At 44.1% G+C, this 21679-nt stretch overlaps 1 protein-coding gene across 3 annotated transcripts in view; it reads left to right on the top strand.

The window, feature by feature from the left end:
- KIF26B (kinesin family member 26B) overlaps window positions 1–21679 on the top strand; it is a 302116-nt gene that overhangs the window by 258813 nt on the left and 21624 nt on the right. For all 3 annotated transcript variants that reach the window (XM_063328903.1, XM_063328901.1, XM_063328902.1), the window contains 2 exons: window positions 13979–14141; window positions 15271–18709. In XM_063328903.1, the coding sequence (XP_063184973.1) occupies window positions 13979–14141; window positions 15271–18709 (3602 nt within the window). The remainder of the gene's footprint in view (window positions 1–13978; window positions 14142–15270; window positions 18710–21679) is intronic.

Genomic DNA, 21679 nt, shown 5'->3' with positions numbered 1-21679 from the left:
AGTCAGCAGACAAACCCCTCTCTAAGTGATTTGCTCATCAGTGTGTATGGAGGAGGAGGAGGGACAGAGAGAAGAGAGGAGCTTAAATGAGTTCACTGCTAGATTGTCTGAATTAAGTGATCAATTTTTATTACTGCAGTAGCTGCAAAAGTTAACACTGATGTTAAAAAGTCACACTACAACAAAAATTCAGTATTAGCATTGAGATGTGAGAGGAAAAAATCCTGAAGGCCTGAGTTAAAACTCACTTTAGAGTAAATCCAGGCAACAGGTATTGTCTTCTCAGAGGGTGAGCCTTGAAATATCTTGACTGTTCCCAAGACAGGGAAATCTGGAACAGCTGTCTGTGCATTTAAATTCAACACTCCTGCCAAAATGGGGATACATTTGGATACAACCTTCACTCTCCATTTTATGCAGACATGATACCTAATGTCAGAATTTCTAGGTGAAAGAACAGTGGTAAACATAATCTGTCTAGACCTGAGTAAATAACTGAATTGGTGTCTCCTGAGAAATTACTAGTGAAGCTGAAGAAGACAAGGAGCTGTAAGATGCATCACATAGTGAAGACTGATGAGACAACAATAGCTAGCATTGAAGTGGGTGCTATCAGAGTAGAGGGAATGCCACCAGGGAAGTTCTTCAAGGACCAGTTTTGGGAGAGATTTTATTTAGTGTTATTACCAGCAGCCTTGGCACACAAAGCAGGAGCACACTAATCATAGTGGCTGGTTACACAAAGCTGAGAGCCATCATCTGTACAAAGGAAGATCAGAACATCAGATGGGAACAGCTGTGGGACCTTGAGGGCTACCATAATAGAAATAGCACTAATGCAAGCGCTTGCCCTGATGGACTGCTGACTATTTCTACTGGAATCTGGGAGCTCATCAGATAGAAAGGGGGTGGTATGAGTGTGCTGATTTAGGCATATTGGTTAATGAACACAGGTGTCCACAGCTGACGTAACAGTGAGAAAATAATGAAGTTTGAGCAGGCATTAGGAATGAAAACAGAAGAATAGTAATGCCCTTAAGCAAGGGGCTAGCAGTTCCTCTCCTGGATGCAGCTCTGGTCACCCGTATAGATTAATGATGAATTCAGATTGAAACAAGTACAAGACTGGCAAGGGGAGCAGGATAGCTTTTAATGTGAGAGAAGATTAAATGAATTTGGCTGGCATACCCAAACAGAGTTAAGGAATAGAGAGTGCACGATAAGGAGTGTAAGTGGTGTCTGTACATGTGACAGGAACATTCCTGTTCCCGGGGAGTGAGAGCAATGGAAGCCAAAGGGCTGTGTTGGAGCATAGGCAAATAGAGAAGTAGGTGGCTTTCAGCATGCCACTCTGAAATGGAAGTGTGTGTGGGCAGTGCTAGGAAGCCCTAATATTTTTAAGGATGGGTTTTCTAAATGCTTAAGGTTTCTCTGTACTGGGTAGGGGCAGGAGTTTCTTCTCACCCCAAGCATCACCTTCGCTTTGATGACATCCCACAGGGATCAGGCTCACACGACCCAACAATGCATTTCTTTTTCCTCCTTCTCATTCTGTGGTTGTTGTCCATGCACTCTCATTTACGGAATGACTGCCTCTCTTCTTGGCCTCTCTTGTGTTTCCAGACACACTGACAAGGATTGGGTTGATTGGACGTTGAGAAACATTTTTCGCCACCCTTAGGAGCAGGCATGTGGAGGGGATGCAGCAAGGAGGCTGCAGGGCCTCACCGTAAACCACTATAACCTAACACCAAGAATATAAGCATGACCATATGAGTCAGGTCAAATGTCCTCCTAGTATCCCCTCTCTGCCTAAATTCAACATCAGATGCCAAGGAAAGAGCGTAAGACTAGAATGAGTACTTTGTCAAAATATTCTTGCAGCCTCAAGTATTTTCACCTGCAGGAATTCCTGAGCTTCTGCAGAGGCTTTGTAAACAGAAGGGGGACCTTCCGGGCACACTGTAAATGAGTCCAGTTTGAGGCTTTCTGAAGATGGTTGAAGGTTGAAAGGAGCTTTTTATGTAAGACTGGCTCAGCTTGTCTTTGAAATTTTATTTTAGTGTTTCTGGGATTTTGAACAGCTAACTTATTAAGAGATATATTTTTATTATTTCAAACTAAATACATACAAACATCAGTAGTTGTATATTACTTTCTGGCACTCACAAGCCTGTTCTAATTACGAATCTTGTGGAGAGGCAGCTATTAACATGGAAATACTCAAATTTACAGTTGATTTTCTGGGCATAATAGATACCTATCAAACTCTAAAGCATGCTCTACTTACCTCAGGTAAAACTGCAAGCTATGTAACAATTACTAAACGGCAAGTTTAAAAGAGTTTCTTTCCTTTGCTGTCACGGGCTATTAAGAGATCTCTGAAGCGTCAGAGATATAACAGCCTATTGAGGAACTTGTCTAATTAATGGTATCATAGTCGGCAAAATAAATAGAAGAATCTATTTAAAAGGGGAGCAAAACTTCAGATAACATGACAAATGCATGTGCATCATTAGTATTTTAAATTGGTGCACAGATGAAGATAAATGTATTTGATACAGCCTATCTCCAAATGGTTTAAATAGCAAATATATACACATTAAAATCATTATACATTGATTTGGCCACTTTTACTAACATGCGTAGTACTTTTATGGAGACTGGGGTCCCTCACATTTTATTTGGAGTCCTCTATGAATAAAGTATGATGGAGCATGAGAGGGGTAAAAGAACCAAACATTTAGTTTTCTTGTCCCTCTCTTGACGACCAAATTCCCACTGCCCTGCAGCAGCTGCTAGATTTGGCTCTATGCTGTCAAAAATAACATCATAAAACTGCCTGTGGTTGCACGTTTTAACTTCAATGCCATGTACTTGACTTCAGAAGGGACTATTTTATTCATTATCTCGTGTAACCTGTCACTAAATCTGTAAAAGCCCAATTCAGACCCTGCTGAAGCTTATGGGAGCCTTTCTGTAGCTTTCAGTGACAACTGGGTTTGGACCACAGTGCCATGGGTTTCAGTTCATAAAATCTCAGTTTTGGAGCTTGTTTTCAGATATCACCAAAACCGGGCATGGATAGAGAACTTTTCATCTATGATCTTTAATTGCCATGCAAGATCAACAGCATCACTGTTGATCGCATCTCTAAATCAGCCCATTGTGTGAGTAGCTCAGGCCATCTGTGGATAAAAGTTGTTGCTGTCTGATGGCCATTCATTTTTATGTGAAAGGAGTTTTTGGTCTCTCTCCAGTTCCTAACAAATATAGAGGCCAAGGACTTGCAGGCCAGAGAACGCTGTGTTCATCAGATTCTGCAAACATCGTTGCAGGTGTCTAAAAAACTTATTTTGACCCTGAAACTATATATTGAATAGTAAATAAATGGAGTCTGTGAAATGAAACCAGCTTTCTAGACCATTTTGCTTTTTAAAGAAGATAAGTGTAAAGGAGAAGCTCAGCTTTCTCACACTTCTCAAAAGAGGAGGAATGTGTAAAGTTAGACAGCAAAGTCCATACTTAGCCACTTTATTACTTACTCAGATTTTTAGGAGATGGGCATGCATATTGTCTAGGACCTGTACACATTGCCTGTCCATGCCAATACAGTATTCTTAAATAACAGTCACGGTTTTTTAATTCCTAGATGGTTTGGAGCCAAGCAACTGAGCTCAGTGTGTCCCCCACTGATAAATGGGAGATGACAAACAAAAAATTCCTGTTTTGGAACTTGCTTCACCTACTTGATTCCCATCCTAGGTTAGCACATCACTTGTCTGTTGCAAAGTCCATCTTCCTTGCTAATGGATAGGGACTCCTTCTTTTAGCAGCTTTTAGCAGTTTCATGCTTCTCTGTGAAGCAGGATTTGGAGCCATATATGGAAAGGAACCTTTAAAAGGTAATAACGTGATTACCAAAGATGGAAGCGCGACTTGAGGCTTCTGACTATTTATTTTGATTTAATGATGTTAGTTTAATACTTTCACAGCTTTACTTTGTGTTTTGACAGCTTATAGTCAGGACCCGCTTTCATATGAGTGTTTATTTTTTGGTGTATTGATTTAAATGAACAGTTCTGAGAGCATCAGCATGGGGAAAATTATGTTTCTAACAATTTGTCTCTTAATTTTGACATCCAAAAGGGTATAAATACTGGCTGAAAGTTCCTCTGTGGTTGGGAATTTCTCTCTTCTGTGTTCTTTCTCTGGTGTGTTCAAGAGCAGAGTTAAAGGACTTTCAGTCTTGTTTCTGTGGGACCACTAATAAGATTTCTTTCCATCCACCCAGCCATCAATTCTCACAGCATTTACAGAGACTTACTATCTTTGAGGCTTTTATATTATTTTCTCAAATTTTCTTCAAATTGGCTAACAGGATAGAAGTTTATTGCTGGAGGTGATGAGGCAAGCTTAGGCGCAGGTGCACAGGCAGTATGAACTCTTAAGCCTAAGTTTCTTTGGGAATACATCTAGTAAGTGGCATAAGATGAATTGTATAATTTTCATAATATTAATGACAGCTGAAGTCTGCCTTCTTTTTCCCCTTTTTCCTTTCTGCACAGGAGTGTGTGCACTTTCACAGCCTTCTGCTATATTGCTGTGGGCTGAAGGCTCTAGGAGGTCAGCATATAAAATCTTACTTATCAAAATGTGAAGTATTTTGCTGAGTGACCTTCCCAGTTTCCTGGAGATGTCATCTATTTACACTAGTAGCAGTGCCAAGTGGAGTGGTTTTTAAAACTGAACAGCAGTCAATTTATTTTCAGGTACCACTCCATTTGGGATTGCAATTAGGATAACTAGAGCTGCTCTCCAGCACAGGAAACTGGGAAGGTCATGCTGCCAAATCGTTGGCATCTTGATGAAGGAGTGTAAACTACTGCTGTCGCTACTGCAGATCAAATGAGCCTAACCAGAATGAAGTAATTATGAAATCCTCCCAAAAGATCATGAATATTCATGGATCAATTACAAACATTTGAAGTTAATTTTCGTTTGAGGAAATAACCCGGGTGTTCCACTCTCGCTACATATGGATCATAACACTCCTTGCAAGCAAAGGGCAAAGCGCTGTTGCTTGCTGCTCGGGCTCACGGGTGCTGCTACGTGCGCAGCAGTGGGCTGCCTCCAGCCGGGCAGCATAGGAGTGCTCAGTGTGGCAGCGAGCAGCCTTACTGTCCCCCCTCCAAATCACCGTGCTGTCATCACCAGAGAGGCAGCTGAAACGGTCATCTAGCTGCCTGCAAGAGTTGTGCCAGTCTGGTAGGCACGTCCTTGTTTGCAGTGCCCTGCCCTCTCTGCAGGGGCTGTCACCGATGGTGGCTCTTCAGCACATGTGACCCCAGCAGATGACACTGGCAGCGAGGCCTTCTGAAAAACAATCCCTTTGCTTAGCCTCTTGAATGCAGAGTGGAGAGTCTCGCTTTAATCAGCCTACTGCTTGGCCCTGTGAAAGCGGCGGGAGCTGGGGGCAGCAGTGCTGCAAGCGAAGCTGCTGAGCAACAGGAGCGGATCCTGCTCTTCATGCTGATGGAGGGATGTTGGAGATGCCCTTGCTGGATATCGTTGCTGTGCTCATGCCAGTATTAGCCATCAGGGTGGCTGGTGTGAAGGTGGTTTCCAGAACGTGTCCTCAGCAGATTGTCAGGGGATGTCTCCTCATGCTTCCTTCTCACTATGTATTTTCCCCTATTGCTGCCCTATAGGCACAGGCACTGGCCAGCCACTGTCCAGTCCTTCCCTTCCCAGTGCTCCCGCTGTGCTGCCAGGGTGCAGGCAGCCCAGAGAGCGGCAGGCAGGCTCCTAAGCTGCTCCAGTTGCTATTCAGCAGCAGATACGACTGTTGTTTTCTCATATAAAGCAACCAAATGGCTTCACAGAGATAAACTGAGCCAAACTTGTGGTTGCTGTAATGCTTCCAAGTAAGGGGGCCAAACAAGGAGGGGTATGGGGGGAAGGAAGGCTTTTTCCTTCCCTTTGTGAGTGTAGCTTGATAGAAATTAGCTTAGAGCCTGGCTACATGCAGAGTCCTTAAATTATTTAAAATCTGGATCATTATTGGTTTTAACTGTGGGGATTTTTTTTCTCCTGTAAATCACAGTCTATTTGCTGAGCAGGCTTTCTTAACCAGTGGCTTTGCTGGTTTTGGGGAATCTGGCTTTAACTCCAACATATAGTTGCTGAGCCTAATTAGCTCCCTGGAATAATTGAGCTTCTGTTTTTCAGCTAGAATTTATTAGGAGCTGGCACTGTAATGAGACAGACCACTAGGATCCTTTTGCTTTTTTATTATCTTTGAGCTTTGTTTGTGTGTTTTTAATGGTTGCATGTGAATGTGCTGCAGGTCGGAGTACAGAAGGGAGAGGGATCATTGTGTCCATCTTCAGTGCAGTCCTCTCTCTGAAACCATCACTGGTCTCCAGCAGAGCTGCTCTCCCACCCCAACACTTGCTCTTGCTGTGACTTCAAAGTACCTCTGGATCTCTGAGCTCTCATTTGAGTAACGTGTTGACCTGTAAATAAGGGGTTATGTTTTCAGTTTGATATTGCCAAAGTGCGAAGTGCACCTGAACCAAACCACATAAATTCATGTAGCTGGGGCAAAGACTGCAAGGAACTTTTTTGTCTCATGAATTATTTAAATAAAGCCCGTCCTGCTTTAGCTCCACTGGTGGCACAAGGCAGAAATGAGAAGATGGAGGGGCCATCTTTCTCTGTGCTTCCCCAAGGCTAGTGTAACGGTGTGCACTCAGACCTGGGCTGGCAATGTCAGAAACCATGCGCTGTTTGATACCTAGGTAAAAGTGGAGCAGGAGTGTGATAACGACTGCTTTATTGTGTGAGATAGTTCTACTATGGATAAGTTCGGTAAGATCAGTCAGCAGGACCTCCAAAGAGTGGGGCACTTCATGTCATTTTTGGATAACATACTCCTTGGCCATTTTGTAGACCGCTGAAGTTTCGTCAGCTTTGGGGTCAACTTTTATACAAAAGCTGCAGCTCTTGAATGAGCCCATTTATGGTGAGAGGGACAGTCTGTTTCAAGGAGTCAGTGGAGCCAGAGCTATTGGGACTCTGTCCTTCTGTCATTAATTTTCTTTTCTGTCTTTGGTGAAAATAAACAAAAGATGCTATATTGTGCTTCTGCAACATGGTCATGTGTTGTCACAGGCAAAAGGATTGTTTGGCAGTATGAAATTTGCATAGTTAGACTCTTAAAAGACAAGAACTATAGGGGGGAACGCCCTACAATTTATAAACCTTTTGTAATACTAGAATTCAAGTATAAGTCCCTGTTATCCCATGCTTGGATGCAGCAACACCTTTCTCCTGCTTTTGACTGCTGCAGCGTCACATTCCTTCCAGATGTGATAGTGATTTTCCCAGTACATGAACCTTTCTGAATTCTAGTGTACCTTACACTAACTGCAGTGGCAGTGGAGATTTCCACTTTGCTTAATTTTCCCTTTAAGGCTAGTCAGCTTCCACCTGGAACAAGTTCATTATTTCCCCAATGCCTCATTTCACCAGGTGAAGGATTCCCCAGGTTAAAGGTCCAACACGTTACACATCTTTCTTCAGCTGCCTCGCTTCCTTCTGCTAACAAAGCCAGGCTTACATGGCTGAAGCATCACTCCACATGGCCTCATTTTCCCTGTGCCTACACACGTTTCTCCCATTTCCTCTTTCCCTCTATCAAAATTATTAACAGAAAGGAAAGACACAGCTAAGCAAACTATACTGGTTCATCATGAACTCAGCTGTTACACACCTGTAACATCCGCTATTGGGTTTGTGCCTTTTACGCCATAAAACGTCCTCTGTAGAGATTATTTCCATGCAATAAGTGCCAAAACCAAATGGAGTATTTATGTGATTCCCTCGTTATGCAAGCATTTATTACTACGAATAAAGCAGTGCATCAGCACGAGGGAGCAGAGTTAAGACTTCATGATCAAAAATAACTACCATAGTTACTGAGATTTTTCCTTTGACATACCTCTATAAATAATTAGATTACAAGACACCTGAGGGCATACATAGTCTGATCCTGTAACAGTAACACCTTGAGGGAGTTCACAACTTTCTCCTTTTGGCCAAGTGCCTAGGAAGACACTAAGGTATATGATTAATAGAGAGCACAAACACACACCCTTGCAAGTCCTAAAGCTTAGTTATAATATTGTATTGTATCCCCGGTGGAATGTTATTATTTCTATGCCTGATGGTGCTACTGTTGTCACTGAATAGCCAAAATCCTCATAGCAGTGGGGTGAGAGGCAGGGGGAGACAAAGAAAACATTTGTTATTAAGTTGGGGGAAAACAAATGAAACAAAGCATATAATAGGATTGGTTAAATAATTCCACAGAAAAATCATTATTCCAAGACTTCAGCCAGATCTTCCTCTCCAGTATTCCCTTGTTTTGTGGAACAGTCTTGTGCTTGCCTCTTCCATACAGAGAATGAGATGCTGGGCAATGAAGACTCCTCCGAATTTCCTGACCGTGATATTTATTCTTATTGCTTCATTTTCTATTCATGAATTCTATTTTGCAGCCCTAAACAAAAGCAATTACCATTTGCCTCTTTTCTGCATAGCTCACTTCGAACACATTGCTCACACGGATTCTCGTAAAGCTGAAGGACCTAACAGAGGAAGATCCAGGGAGGCACTGCCCATGCCATGCCCCCTCACCCTGGCCTGTGCCTCGGCTATGCAGTGTGACGCAGTCAGCCCTGCCAAATTATGGTGGGGTTATGGGGTTCCTCTGCTGGGGATCAGTGAGCAGTCAAGGGCACGTGAGCCAGGGAGAGGGGCGTTAGAGGTCAGGCAGTGGCAGTGCAGGATGTTAACGGGAGCAAGAGGCAAGGAAAGAGATTAGTAATGGGAGTGGGTCTAGCAATGACACTAAAGACTGGCAAAGTCCGGTGTAGCTGGTTAGACCACAGCAGGATGGAGTGGAGGTACCTAAGTGAGGAGCCGGGAGTGAGATCATGGTATGGGAATGAGAATGGGTAAGCAGGTCAGATGAGGAAAGGCCAGGATAGTCACTGATAGAACAGGATTGTCGGATGAGAGAATAACGTGGCAAAAAGGATGTGAACACAGGAGAGCACAGCTCTTCTACGGTGTAGCCATGCTTCTGAGTCTCACTGTTTCTCTACGGGGAGCTAATACTAACAAAACCTCATGGTAAATTGTGAGTCATGTTCCGCTTCTCTATTGCTTGTCCATACAAAAGGTGGCAGCCAGCTGCTGCTGCCAGCTGGCCAGCGAGTTCAGCAACTGTCTTTTTAATACGTAGGAAGGTTCCAGGCTTGCTGGTGTCTCATTGAAGTGTAAACACAAATCCACATAAAGTTACATAAAAATATGTAATAAGAGCATTCAAATTGTGAAATCGATCACTACAGGGGCAGGAAATGCCAAAATTAAGGTTGTCCTGGCACACTTACTCTGGCCCCATGGGCTCTGTATTGTGTTGTCTTTGCAGTATTTCCCCCCGGCCCCTAAAATTATCTTTTTCAAGGCAGATATAGGATCTGATTTGGACATGAATCAGGACTATACAGCGATCTGGTCGGTGTTGATAAATTCTTTCTCTAATTTGTAGCAGAAGTTGGAAGGCATATGGAATATGGGACCGAGGGCTCTGGAAGAGAAGGGGAATATTTTGAAGGGATCTGGTACCACCTTCATAACCGGCTCTGTCAATGCGTTCCTAAAAATTTTGGGTGATCTATTAGTTGTATATTCCTGGTTTTCTGGGTACCCAGATTGAGAATCAGCTGCCTCATTTTCTCTGCAACGGAAGTCAACATTAGCTGTACTTTGAATATTAAAGACTCTATAATGATCAGTACTCTGAAAGATCAGTGCTTCACACCAAACACCAGTACTTAGTGAAGTCTTCACTGCTGCAGGTATTATCAGGAGATTCTATACCTCACCTCAGAGGCATTCATCAGCTACTGCCTTGATGAGATCCACTGAAAAAAAAGGGTCTTTGAAGAAATCAGCCATTCTGGATTCAGAGCTGAGTTTGTATAGTCCTAACAGTAGATAAGGCACAACTCCGCACATTAAAAGGCAAGGATTAAATGAAAGACTGAATATCTTCTTGTTCAGTGAGCACTGTTTATCCTGTGCAGTGATTGAGGCAGGGGTCTAGTGGAAAAATAGGATGCAGTCATGAAATTAAAGACTTTGACTTTAAAAGTAGGCACGTAGGCAAGTGGGATTTAGGCAGTGCCCAAGAAAAAGTATCGTGATCTTCATTCACCTAGTAAAGGATTCTCTATTGTTTGAATCTGAGTATAATTAACCATTCATAAGGAAGGAAAATACAGACATGTGTAAGAGAAGCATAAAGATATCTATTTTTCCTTCTTACTGAGCAAGTGAAAGGACTAATTTACACTGATCTCAGTTTGCATGGTGAGGTCTCAGAAGAGAAGGAATAGAGAACACTGCGTTCACTGCAGCACTGCCAAGTCTCTGGTTTGGGGAGTTTTAATACCTGCTAGGGTTCCTTAGTGGTAACTGTTGAGAGACTCAGAAGATAGCACTATGAGTCCTCCAGTAGCTCCTGTAATGTGAGAAGGTGGGAATATGGAGGAGATAAGGGAAGAGCATGGAGAAGAGAGAGCTCCTCTCCACGTGAAGGGCTGCCATCCATGGAACAAACTGGAGACTTCTGCCTGGCAACCTGCACAGTTCTTCCTTTATAGGCCCTCTGTATCGTACCTGCTGATATATTTCCTAGAGATATTTGTGTTTAGTTTCCTGCCCCTAGGGCTCCTGCCTCTGGACCTTTCCAGAGATAGAGCTTTGCATACTTTATTTTGGAGTTTTACCTGTATGGGATGTATGAGTAGTATTTAGTAGTATTTTGCTGTAGCCATGATGATCTAAGGAGCTAGGCAAGAAAAGGTTTACAAGTAATGACAATGTATTTTATTAGATCAAGTGATGTGGTTAGAAAACAGAGGTAACTTTTAAGTACTGAAAAGGCTGTAGAATGGACTTTGGAGTCTGAAGTGTGGTATCCTTCTGACCCCACCTTCATTTTCTCTGTATTATATCCCGATATTCATGATGGGCTATGGTAAATTTCCTAAACTATAAAAACATTAGTGGATGGGATAGAAGTACGTTTAAAATTAAGACAGCTATATAAAATTGGGTCATTGTGCTGCTCTGGCATATCATTTTATTGGTCGTGGAGCAGAACAGGAATGGACCATTAGCATTCCTGAGGATCTCCCCTTTGCTATAAAGACATTGGTGCAATTCACTGTAGTGCTGTGAGAAATTGGGGACCTTCCACAAACCAGCCTCTGTTTAATACAGGGAGCAACGTGTACCCAGGAGCACCAGCCCTTCTGTGAGCTTCTTCAAAATTTCCCGTGTCTTAGTTTAGTTTGCACAGCCAGAAGATCAACAAAAGTCTTCCTTCTCAAAGCTCTTCCAGTGCAGAAGTGCAGAGCTTCTCTTTGGAAAACTTCTGCTTTCACTGGAAATTTTGCTGTTGCAAATATCAGCTCATGAATCACCTAATGAAACAATGCAGAGCCTTTCTTTTTTTCAGGCTGAAATGCTATGTCAGCATTCAGAAGAACAAAGCATCTACTTTGTCTCACACTGTCTGTCAAGCAAATTTCAGTGAGACATCCAAATATTTTACCAATATTTCACTTGATGAGGATAGGGTGAGTTAAAAATTAAGCCGCACATTTTTGTGTTATTATGTTCTCTTTGATTTTCTTTCTTTCCTTTAGAAGTTAGGTGTTATTGTGAAAGATCAGTGAACCATGAACAGGTGAACTTGTCTTATGACAATGTCCAGAACAGACAAAAATCTGTGCTTAGCAAATTTCTTCCTTTTTATTTTATTTTTCAATGTGCAGTGCTGACATGAGGCTAATTATTTTGTCTGGGTGCAAAGTGAAGTTGATAGTCAAGATGCAGACAGTGCTGAATGAGTGAACTCTGAAATTATAAATCACTGTTGGCTGGGCATTTTTGCTGCTAGGTGTCAGGCTTTAATCCTAAACAAATCTGCCCTTCAGTTCCTATCTGATATATGTCAGAGGATCATTTGAATTATAGAATAGGAATTTCCTCTGTATCGTCATTCTTCTTGCAAGTGTGTATTTCAGTACAAGGCAGATGGCACAGATGATTTTATATTCATAATGCATATACCTCTAGGAGAGCCATGCTGCAGTGTGCTGATGCTGGCTGCATGGGTTATGTGTTCTCAGGAGACCGACATGTTCAGAATGTATTCTTTTGCCCTTTCCCCTGTCGTCTCATGTTTTGCTATGATAGAAGCACTAGGAAATGAAAGGCTTGTTATTGATTTCTGTGCAGATGTTAATAATTTCCGTGTGACTCTGCATTGGAGTGGCAGTAACTGATGTACAAAATTTGACATCTTAATTATTCCTTGATGGAGAGGAGGACCACTAACCTGAGATACAGCAGCCTATTAACTCAGCATCTGTGGATTCAAAGCAGCCTTAGGTCACAAGTGAAATGAGTGAGGCCATCTCAGTGTAGTCTTTATGGACACTTGTTTGTTTCTCAAAGACACCAGACTCTCTTCAATGTGTCTGGAGCAGAAGGAAGCAGAAATCCTGAACCAAAAAATGTTTTACTTTCAGTATGGCCAGCCTAGCTGAAATCGCAAGTACTGGAAATCTCAGGAGAAGCACTATTTATGAGCTCCCCAGCCCTCTTGCTAGATGCATCAAAATATGCATCCAAAATGCTGTTGTTTACTCAGTTAAAAGAGAGGTTCAAGAATTTTGGTGTTTGTCTGTCAGCCCCACCCAGTAGACATAGCTTCAGTTCCCAGCAGTTGCAGCTTTATGGAGAATTCCCGTGAGCTGGAAATGTTAAGTAAACAACCAAGGACGCACACACACCGTAGGTCATTAGGAGATACTAAACAGTGAGCCCCAAAAATCTGATCCCCAGCCACTGAAGCTACTGCTGTCATTACAACAGTGAAAGCAATTCCTTTAGCAACAAGTAAATATCAGGCTGATGCTGTCTCTGCTTTCGGCCGTATGTAGCAATTACCCTCAACTTTTAGTGTGTGAGAGGCTCTCTTCAAGAGGATGCCACTTCCCAACTAACTAGCCAGTCGACCTGTACACCTTGTAGCTAAAGCTCTCTTTAAAAATTGTGTCATGCATTTCTGACTACAGGATTAGATGACCACCACAGAAGCATTATATATGCATTATTATGCTGTTAAAATTGTCATGCTTGACAATTCCTATTCCTAGTCCAGTCACAGACAGCCCCACAATACGGCATCAGCATTTCAAAAGCTATACTATGCTGAACAATAGAGTAAATGGCAAGAACAGAAAATCTGATTCTCGCCTTGGTGGAAGAAAAGATCTGATATGAAAGAACAATTGTGTGAAGTCTTAAGGCTTGATTGTTTTGTATTTCACCAGAATCATCCAAAACTAATTCGAGTGATTTAACTAGTATTATTATTAAGTTATGCAGTGCCTTAGCAGGCAAGAAAAAATTTGGGCCCTCTAATCTAATCCACTACCCTCTTGTCCTCCAGAGCTGGGCCAGAGTTTGCTTGCACACTGTGCACTGGAAAAGGGCAGCAGTTTGATGTTTGCTGCAGCGGCTCCTTAACAGTCAGTCTCCAGTGCTGGTCTGTATCTCTGTATTGGCAGTGGTAACAGTGCAGAAGGACTGAGGCTCGAAGAAGACAGAAAGGAGAAATTGGGAAGTGGAAAGAAGTTTAAATTGTAGTCCAGGGTCTTTCAGCATGCTCAGCTGCAGACACAACATACTGCAAACCTCAGGAAGGAAACTAATTAGGATTCCATTAAAAAGAGGAGAAAAAATCTTGCTGAGACCCAAGTCACATCACGATGGTCAAAGTGGAACCTTGCTCGCTAATGTAGCCTTAATTCATTTTATTTTGCAGAGACAGCAAGCTCACCATGTTGCTTCGGGAGTCCTTGGGGAATATGAACTGCCGCACCACAATGATAGCTCACATTTCAGCCGCTGCGGGGAACTACGCTGAGACGCTGTCCACCATCCAGATAGCATCAAGGGTCCTCAGGATGAAGAAAAAGAAAACTAAGGTAAGACAATGTATAACTCTCTTCTTGCAATGGTGGAGGAAGGAGGAAGGAGGTCCCTAAAGGATCCTTGATTGGGTAGAGCAGCATGTAACAAAATCAGTAATCAATTCCAAAGTGTGTGGGTCGTATGTACCCTGTCCTAGGCAAGTGGCTTAGAGCGCGTAGCAGAGACTAGGGGCGGGTAAACGCTTCAGCTTCAGACATAGAGGAGCGAGTTCAGACATATCTGCTATAGCAGGTTTGTAAGCTGGCCTCATTTAATGATATAGCTGTCAGAGAGCATTTATTTTCAGTTATGCTCTTAGTGCTAATGAAATAATAAGGAATGAAACTGCTGTAGAGTTAAAGGAAATTGGGGTTAATGAAGAATTAGATCTCTGTGAGATCTCTCAGAGAGAGCAGGAGCAAAATAAATGCAAAGCAGTGTGTCTGTTGCCAGCATTGATACCCCTTTTATTCCCACTGCTTCTAAATATGGGTGATAGATTTTTCCAAGGAGCGAGGATGGGCTGTATCCACTTTCATGTTTTAGAGTCCTGGTTCGTTCTGTACAGCTTATGGTGTGAATTGGGCACAATGAGTGTATTTTATGAGTTTCATTTAAATTGGTAGCCTATGGACTGACAAAACCTTTTTTTATCAATGGATTGAAGAGACGAGTAAAGGGATTCAGTCCATGCACCATCACAGCAGTGTGTCTCCAGGGACATCTGACTGGTAGTATGACCAAATGGGGATTGTCGTTATTTTCTGTGCCTTATTTGTATAATGAATTTTCTTGTTCCTCTTCACACACACATACACACACAAAAACAGCAAAGCCTTTGCCAAATACCTGATTTCTTTTGCCAGGCTCAATTAAGGGAGAGATCCTGATCCATTTGTTCACTTTTTTTTTTGGAAGTGTCATGATTTCGAGTGTGACACAGAGTTGGGGCATTGGGTTCTCCACTGAACATGGTTGTGTGTTGGTTGTAGGACTATGGTTAGGAAGCTTCAGAGCTCTATGCCCTAGCTTGGAGGTTTCCCAGTTTAGATGTGACTGTGACCTTTTTGTGTATGCGCTTTGTGTAAGGAGCTGTTTGCAATGCTGAAATGTCATGCGCTCTCTCTCTCTCCCATATTGCAGTACACATCGAGTTCTTCTGGAGGAGAGAGCTCTTGTGAGGAGGGCAGGATGCGGAGGCCAACCCAGCTGAGGCCTTTCCATTCTAGAAACACTGTTGACCCCGACTTCCCTATTTTGCATTTATCAAGTGATCCGGATTATTCATCCAGCAGTGAGCAGTCATGTGACACGGTGATTTACGTTGGCCCCAATGGCACTGCCCTTTCTGATAAGGAACTGACAGATAATGAGGGTCCCCCTGACTTTGTTCCCATAGTTCCTGCTCTGCAAAAGACCAAAACCGAGGGCAGGTTGGAGGAAGTTAGTGAATCAGGACCCAGCACATCTGAAAGAGACTGCCTGAAGTGCAACACCTTTGCAGAGCTCCAGGAGAGGCTGGATTGCATAGATGGCAGTGAAGAGACAGACAAATTTCCCTTTGAAGAGATGCCTGTTCAATTTAGCTCAGACCAGATGTCTAAGTGCTCTGTCTCAAGCCAGCTGGCAGAGCTTAGCCACTTACCAGAGTCAGATAAGGAAGATACAATGCCAGAAAGTCAGCATCCTGAAAGAGAAGCCAAGGAAAATATAAATGCAACTCCCAGCAAAACTAAGAGAAATCACTCCCCTGTTCCTTCTGGAGCTCTTACTAATGTTTCAACTCCTTCTTCTCCCAGGAGTGTAACAGGCAGCTCTAGTAAAGAGCTTAGCTCTTGTCAGTTAGCACATAGCACCAGCTTGCAAAGCAGCAGAGAAGGTCTCAACACCTGTGGATTTGTGGAAGGCAAACCTCGGCCAATGGGATCGCCCCGGCTTGGCATTGCGAGCCTCTCAAAGACATCTGAGTACAAGCCACCAACGTCACCTTCCCAGAGGTGCAAGGTCTATACACAGAAAGGAGTCCTGCCTAGCTCCACTCCCCCCCCAGCTCCCCTGAGTAAGGATACTGGGATGACATCTAGCGAATCTTTATTACAGCCAGAAATCCGGACCCCACCTGTAGGCATGAGCCCTCAGATCATGAAGAAGTCAGTGTCCTCCAGCAATGGGGATTTTGAAGAGACCATTCTTGATGAAAATCAGCAACAAAGCATTTCTCCAGAATCCAAGAAGGAGATTCTGAGCACCACCATGGTGACTGTGCAGCAACCGTTAGAGCTGAATGGAGAGGATGAGCTGGTGTTCACCCTTGTAGAAGAGCTAACCATTAGTGGGGTCCTCGACAATGGGCGCCCAACCAGTATCATCAGTTTTAACAGTGACTGCTCTGTTCAGGCTTTGGCCTCTGGATCTAGGCCAGTCAGTATTATCAGCAGCATATCTGAAGATCTTGAATGTTACTCCAGTGCAGCGCCTGTGTCTGAAGTCAGCATCACACAATTCCTTCCACTTCCAAAGTTGGGTCTGGATGACAAATCCCAGGATGATGGCAGCAGGCGCTCATCCATCAGCTCATGGTTGAGTGAAATGAGCACAGGGAGTGATGGTGAACAGTCGTGCCACAGCTTCATAGCCCAGGCGTGCTATGGGCATGGGGAAGCAATGGCAGAACCCCCTGTCTCTGAGTTTGCAAGCACCATACAAAGTGCCAGCATGATTTGCGTAAGTGACAAACAGAAGCCAGTGACTGACAACATGCTTATACTGTCGGAAATGGGGGAGGAAGCTTTCGGCAAAGTGCCACCCATCAAAGGCTGTAAAATATCAGCTCTAGGGAAAACTACTGTCACAATCAAAAACACCGCAAGCCTCAGCAGCTGTGAAGGCTACATCCCAATGAAGACAAACATTACTGTGTATCCATGTATTGCCGTTAATCCCTTCAAAGCACAAGACACTGATGATGCTGTACCGGCAGTAACTGCAGACCCAAAGGTTGCTCATCCCCATGACGGGAAAGAATCCAGTGCTAAGAAGGATATAAAATTTGAAGACCCTTGGCTGAAGAGGGAAGAAGATGTAAAAAAGGATAGCTCTGGGAGCAGTGATGGGCCAAGGCCTGACACAGCTGCAGTTTCAGCCGAGCCCGAGCACAGCACAAAGCAGTACTCAGCGGACAGGTTTAGCAGCAGCAGCAGCAATGGGGACACCTCTATCTCCCCAGGATTTGACAGTCTGAAGAGGATTGTGGATGGGTGTGAGGTGGCAGCATCCAGCTCTGCAACCCAAAGCCCTGTTCATTCCAGTGACGGCTTGAAGAATGGCAGCCTCCCTCGAGGGCTCCCAAAGGCAAGCAAGCTGGAGGAGCCTGACAGTCACCTCCATCCTACTGCCATTGACACCAGCGGAGTCAGCTGTCCTGCCCTCCCCCAGTTTTCTAAGGCTAGCCTTGACAAGAAAATGGCCTCTCCCAAACACTGTGTCCTCACTCGTCCCAAAGGGACCCCTCCTCTGCCACCGGTGAGAAAGTCAAGCTTGGATCAGAAGAACAGAGCCAGCCCCCAGCACAGTGCAGCCAGCAGCACCACGAGCAGTCCCTCCAGCCAGCCCGGGTCCTTCCTGGCCAGCTTCCCCGAGGAGCTGAATGCCAAACAGAAGGGCCCTGGCATCGACAGCAGTAGCAACAACAGCAGCAGCAAGCTCTTCAGTGCCAAACTGGAGCAGCTTGCCAGCAGGACCAACTCCCTCGGGAGGTCCACAGGAAGCCACTATGAGTGTTTGTCGTTGGAAAGAGCAGAAAGCCTGTCCTCTGTGAGCTCCAAAATGAGCCCTGGCAAAGACACCACCATGCCTAGGGCTGGAAGGAGCCTCAGCCGCAGTGTCATGTCCTCACCCACGAACTCGGGCCTCTCCCAGTCTGCAGGTGCCTCCCCGAAAGCCAGCCAGTCAAAGATCTCTGCAGTCAGCAAGCTCCTGCTGGCAAGTCCCAAGGCCCGCAGCCTGTCTGCATCTGCCACCAAAACGCTCAGCTTCTCAACCAAGTCTCTGCCTCAGTCTGTAGGGCAGAGCTCCAGTTTGCCTCCGAGTGGGAAGAACATGTCCTGGTCAACACAGTCCCTCAGCAGAAACCGGGGCTCCAGCCTTGCTTCCAAATTGCCCCTTCGGGCCGTCAATGGGCGGATTTCGGAGCTGCTCCAAGGGAGCACCAGTGCCAGAGGCTTACAGCCGCGGGGAAGCTCAGAGGCAGATGAGCGTGGGGGCGTTCCCGGAGATGAGAAGCCAACCGTTCACATGCTGCCTTCACCTTACAGCAAGATCACCCCTCCTCGGAAACCTCACCGCTGCAGCAGTGGTCATGGGAGTGACAACAGCAGTGTCCTGAGCGGGGAGCTGCCCCCTGCAATGGGGAAAACAGCCCTGTTCTACCACAGCGGGGGGAGCAGTGGCTACGAGAGCATGATGAGGGACAGCGAGGCGACGGGGAGTGCCTCTTCAGCTCAAGACTCCATGAGTGAGAACAGCAGCTCCATGAGCGGCAGATGCCGAAGTCTCAAAAATCCAAAGAAACGATCAAATGCAGGTAAGCTGGTGGTGGTGTGAAAGAAGGATGCAAACCAAAGCAGATAACTAGTACGTGGTGGGGAGGCTGGCCTTAAAGGTGAGCTAATTCAGTACCATCTATATCTCTTAGCAGAGAAGCGAGGCCAGGGTAAGTGTCCTGGGCTCTGAGTTTCTTCATTTTGCAATGCGCGCAAATCCTGTGTGGTTGCATTGCCTTTGCAGTGGAGTCTCCCCCTCACCCATTTCACTTAGGTTTACCTCACAGAAGAACATTTATCCCTAAGACTGGTTAGTATTGCCAATGGCAGCCACATTCAAGTATTTATTTATACAAATATTCTTCTGATTTGATTCCAGAAAGATGCCTTTGTGAGGTGGTGAAATGTAACTGCTGTTCTTAAGCACTTTGGGCACAGACTCCCCTCCTGGTATGCACATGTTTCACCAGCACATGACCAGAGTCTTGCCGAATAGCGGTATGTGTTGTGAGCCCACTTTTGCTCCTTATGTGCTCTGGATGCCCAAAGGTACAACATGCCTTGCAGCTGAAGCCACTGCTGAGTTCCTACTTCCCACCTAGAAGATGAAGAGTTATGAGTCCTTCTTTTCCCCGTAATTTATTGATAACAAATAATAAATTATATTTTATATAATACGAGAATTACCGCACTGAAGCACTTGCAAATATGAAACCTTTTCAGTGATCATAAAAAGGATCAGAAAGACTTGATCTTTGTTTAGATATAATCCCCAGTATCTTTCACACTACATCAGGACTTTTTAATTAGATGGCCAGAGCCTCCTGGGTCATACCAAGAGTCTGTGCAGTCGCAACTGGTACATCTTCCCACCAGAATGAGTTTCAGAAAATTGCAGGACAGGGGTGAGAAGCATCCATCAGCTGGTCACCTCACCTTTCTCCTGGGTGCTGTTTTCCCAAGCTGAAGTGTGAGTCCTGCCTAACGTACTTTTGAAAAAATGCACATTGTCATTGGAACTGGTGTGCACAGGTATGTGAAATATCAGTAGCTACTTACCCTGCAGTAGTGCTGGCTGTCCAAAATGTGTTATTCTCATAGAGTTCCTAATTCACCAGCAATTCCCACTTGCTGTGATACTCACCTCTGGGATTCATTTGCAGTGAACTAACTGTGTAATGCATAACTCTCCCTTTCTTTATGCTCTTGACTGTGGTAGCAGGAAGAACATGTGCAGAGCAGATGTGAATAGAATAGATACCGCTATTAAAACCATATCCGTCAGAGCATGGCTGATGGTACCTGTTCAGAGGATGCATCTGAAAGTGATCACTCGACACAGTGCAAGCACAGACCAAGTGATGAAATAATCTTTCTGAAGTTAACTTTGCATCCTATGAGAAAACCCCTTTCTTACCCCTTCAGTTTACATGGCAATAAATTGATTTTTCTCTTTCTGAGGAGCTGTTCCTTTAATAGCTCCTTTCAAATACAAACTTTTTAATGGTAACTTGCAAGAAAAAGAGGGATGATTTGTATGTTGTGGAAAACAAAAACAAAGCTGTCCACAGAGATTGTGTTTCTGTGTGTATACTGTCCACTGGATTGTATCTTGTGGAGAAGCTGCCCAGATGGTATGGACTTTTTCCATGGGACATTTAGATGAAAAAAATGTATCAAGTTCTGTGAAAACAGGCAGCTCTGCAGGTGAGGGAACAGAGAAAATTGCAATGTAGACTTATCCTTATTAGACACCACCGAACACACCCCCACTTCCCTAGGGGAGGTACTTTAAAAAAATCCTCCGAGAAGAGCTTCAGGCAGAGCCTGTGGATTCTTTAGACTCCAGAGTTCATCCCAAACTTAAATCAGTAGAAGACCAGGATCTGTTTACTCTGATGCTCATAGCACTAGTTGTTTCATTTCACTTCTCTCTCTCTGCTTAAGATAGCACATTGGAGGCTGGACAAGGCTGGAGGTACGAGCAAGGAAAACATTGTCTTTGTGTTGTAATTACAGAAGAGCTTCAGATCTCTGTGTTGTCTTTTATATCAGGGTTGTATTTTGGCTTAAAACTTTGGCTTTTGATAAGCCTTGTGTAGGGCTGAACGTTGTGTCGGTGGCCGTGAAAAGGGACTTAAGAGACGACTGTCTGAGACTCAGATTTCAGGTTGCTCTTGTAACAGTCTGGAAGACACAGATGGAGAGAAGAGGCTTTTCCGTGGTCTAGCCAGCCTTGGCCTACCTGGCAGAGCAGTGACACTGGTTTGTTGTACTGTGCAGACATGCAAAGCCAAGCAGGCACCTTTCCTTAGTGGGATACATGGAGAATCTAAACTTTGCTGCTTTTTTACTGCTGTGTAACATCTGACCTGCATTTTTTCACCAAATACAGCTTTTTTGTTGGCCAACAGATTAATCTCTTCATTTTAATTTCTTGTTACGTTTAGTTCTTCTCTCCCTGGCCAGCAACATTGCAGATGTGAATCTCTGGCATGGAGAATTTTCAGTGGGGGGCCTGTGTCCCTGGAAGTTGCCTGCCCTGTGGGGTTCAGCGTAGCCTGGCACGTTGACCTCCTTCCAAGTACTTTGCAAAGCTTCTGTCTTAATTCAGCCTATCACCTGACATGGAGAGATTCTAAGTTTCTCATGCTTTTGAGAGTGATCCCCTATATCTGCAAGTAATTCCTGTATTGTTTTGAATTACTTGTATTTGTGTATAAGTACAACCAGGGGTTTTATGCAAATTAAAAAAAATGAAATCTTTACTACCTTCCATATCTCTAGCAGCAAACCACTGGCCAGAAATTAATAAGGCTTCACTTTCTTATAACCAGCTCCTGTTTGCATTTGGTCCTGCAGCAGTGAAATCATAATTCTGTTTTGATGTGTTTGATAATAGTATAATTTTTCACATGTCAGCAGATTTATGATGGCATAAAACCAGGATTATGACTTCAATGCAGGAAAACATGAAGGAGGAGCTGATACATAAGGGAGAATAGAGCTGT

Source organism: Chroicocephalus ridibundus, chromosome 3 (genome assembly GCF_963924245.1).
Source record: "Chroicocephalus ridibundus chromosome 3, bChrRid1.1, whole genome shotgun sequence".
NCBI classification, from domain to species: Eukaryota; Metazoa; Chordata; class Aves; order Charadriiformes; family Laridae; genus Chroicocephalus; species Chroicocephalus ridibundus.
Note: the sequence above shows the minus strand (reverse complement) of the source record. Positions and strands in the feature narration are given on the sequence as shown.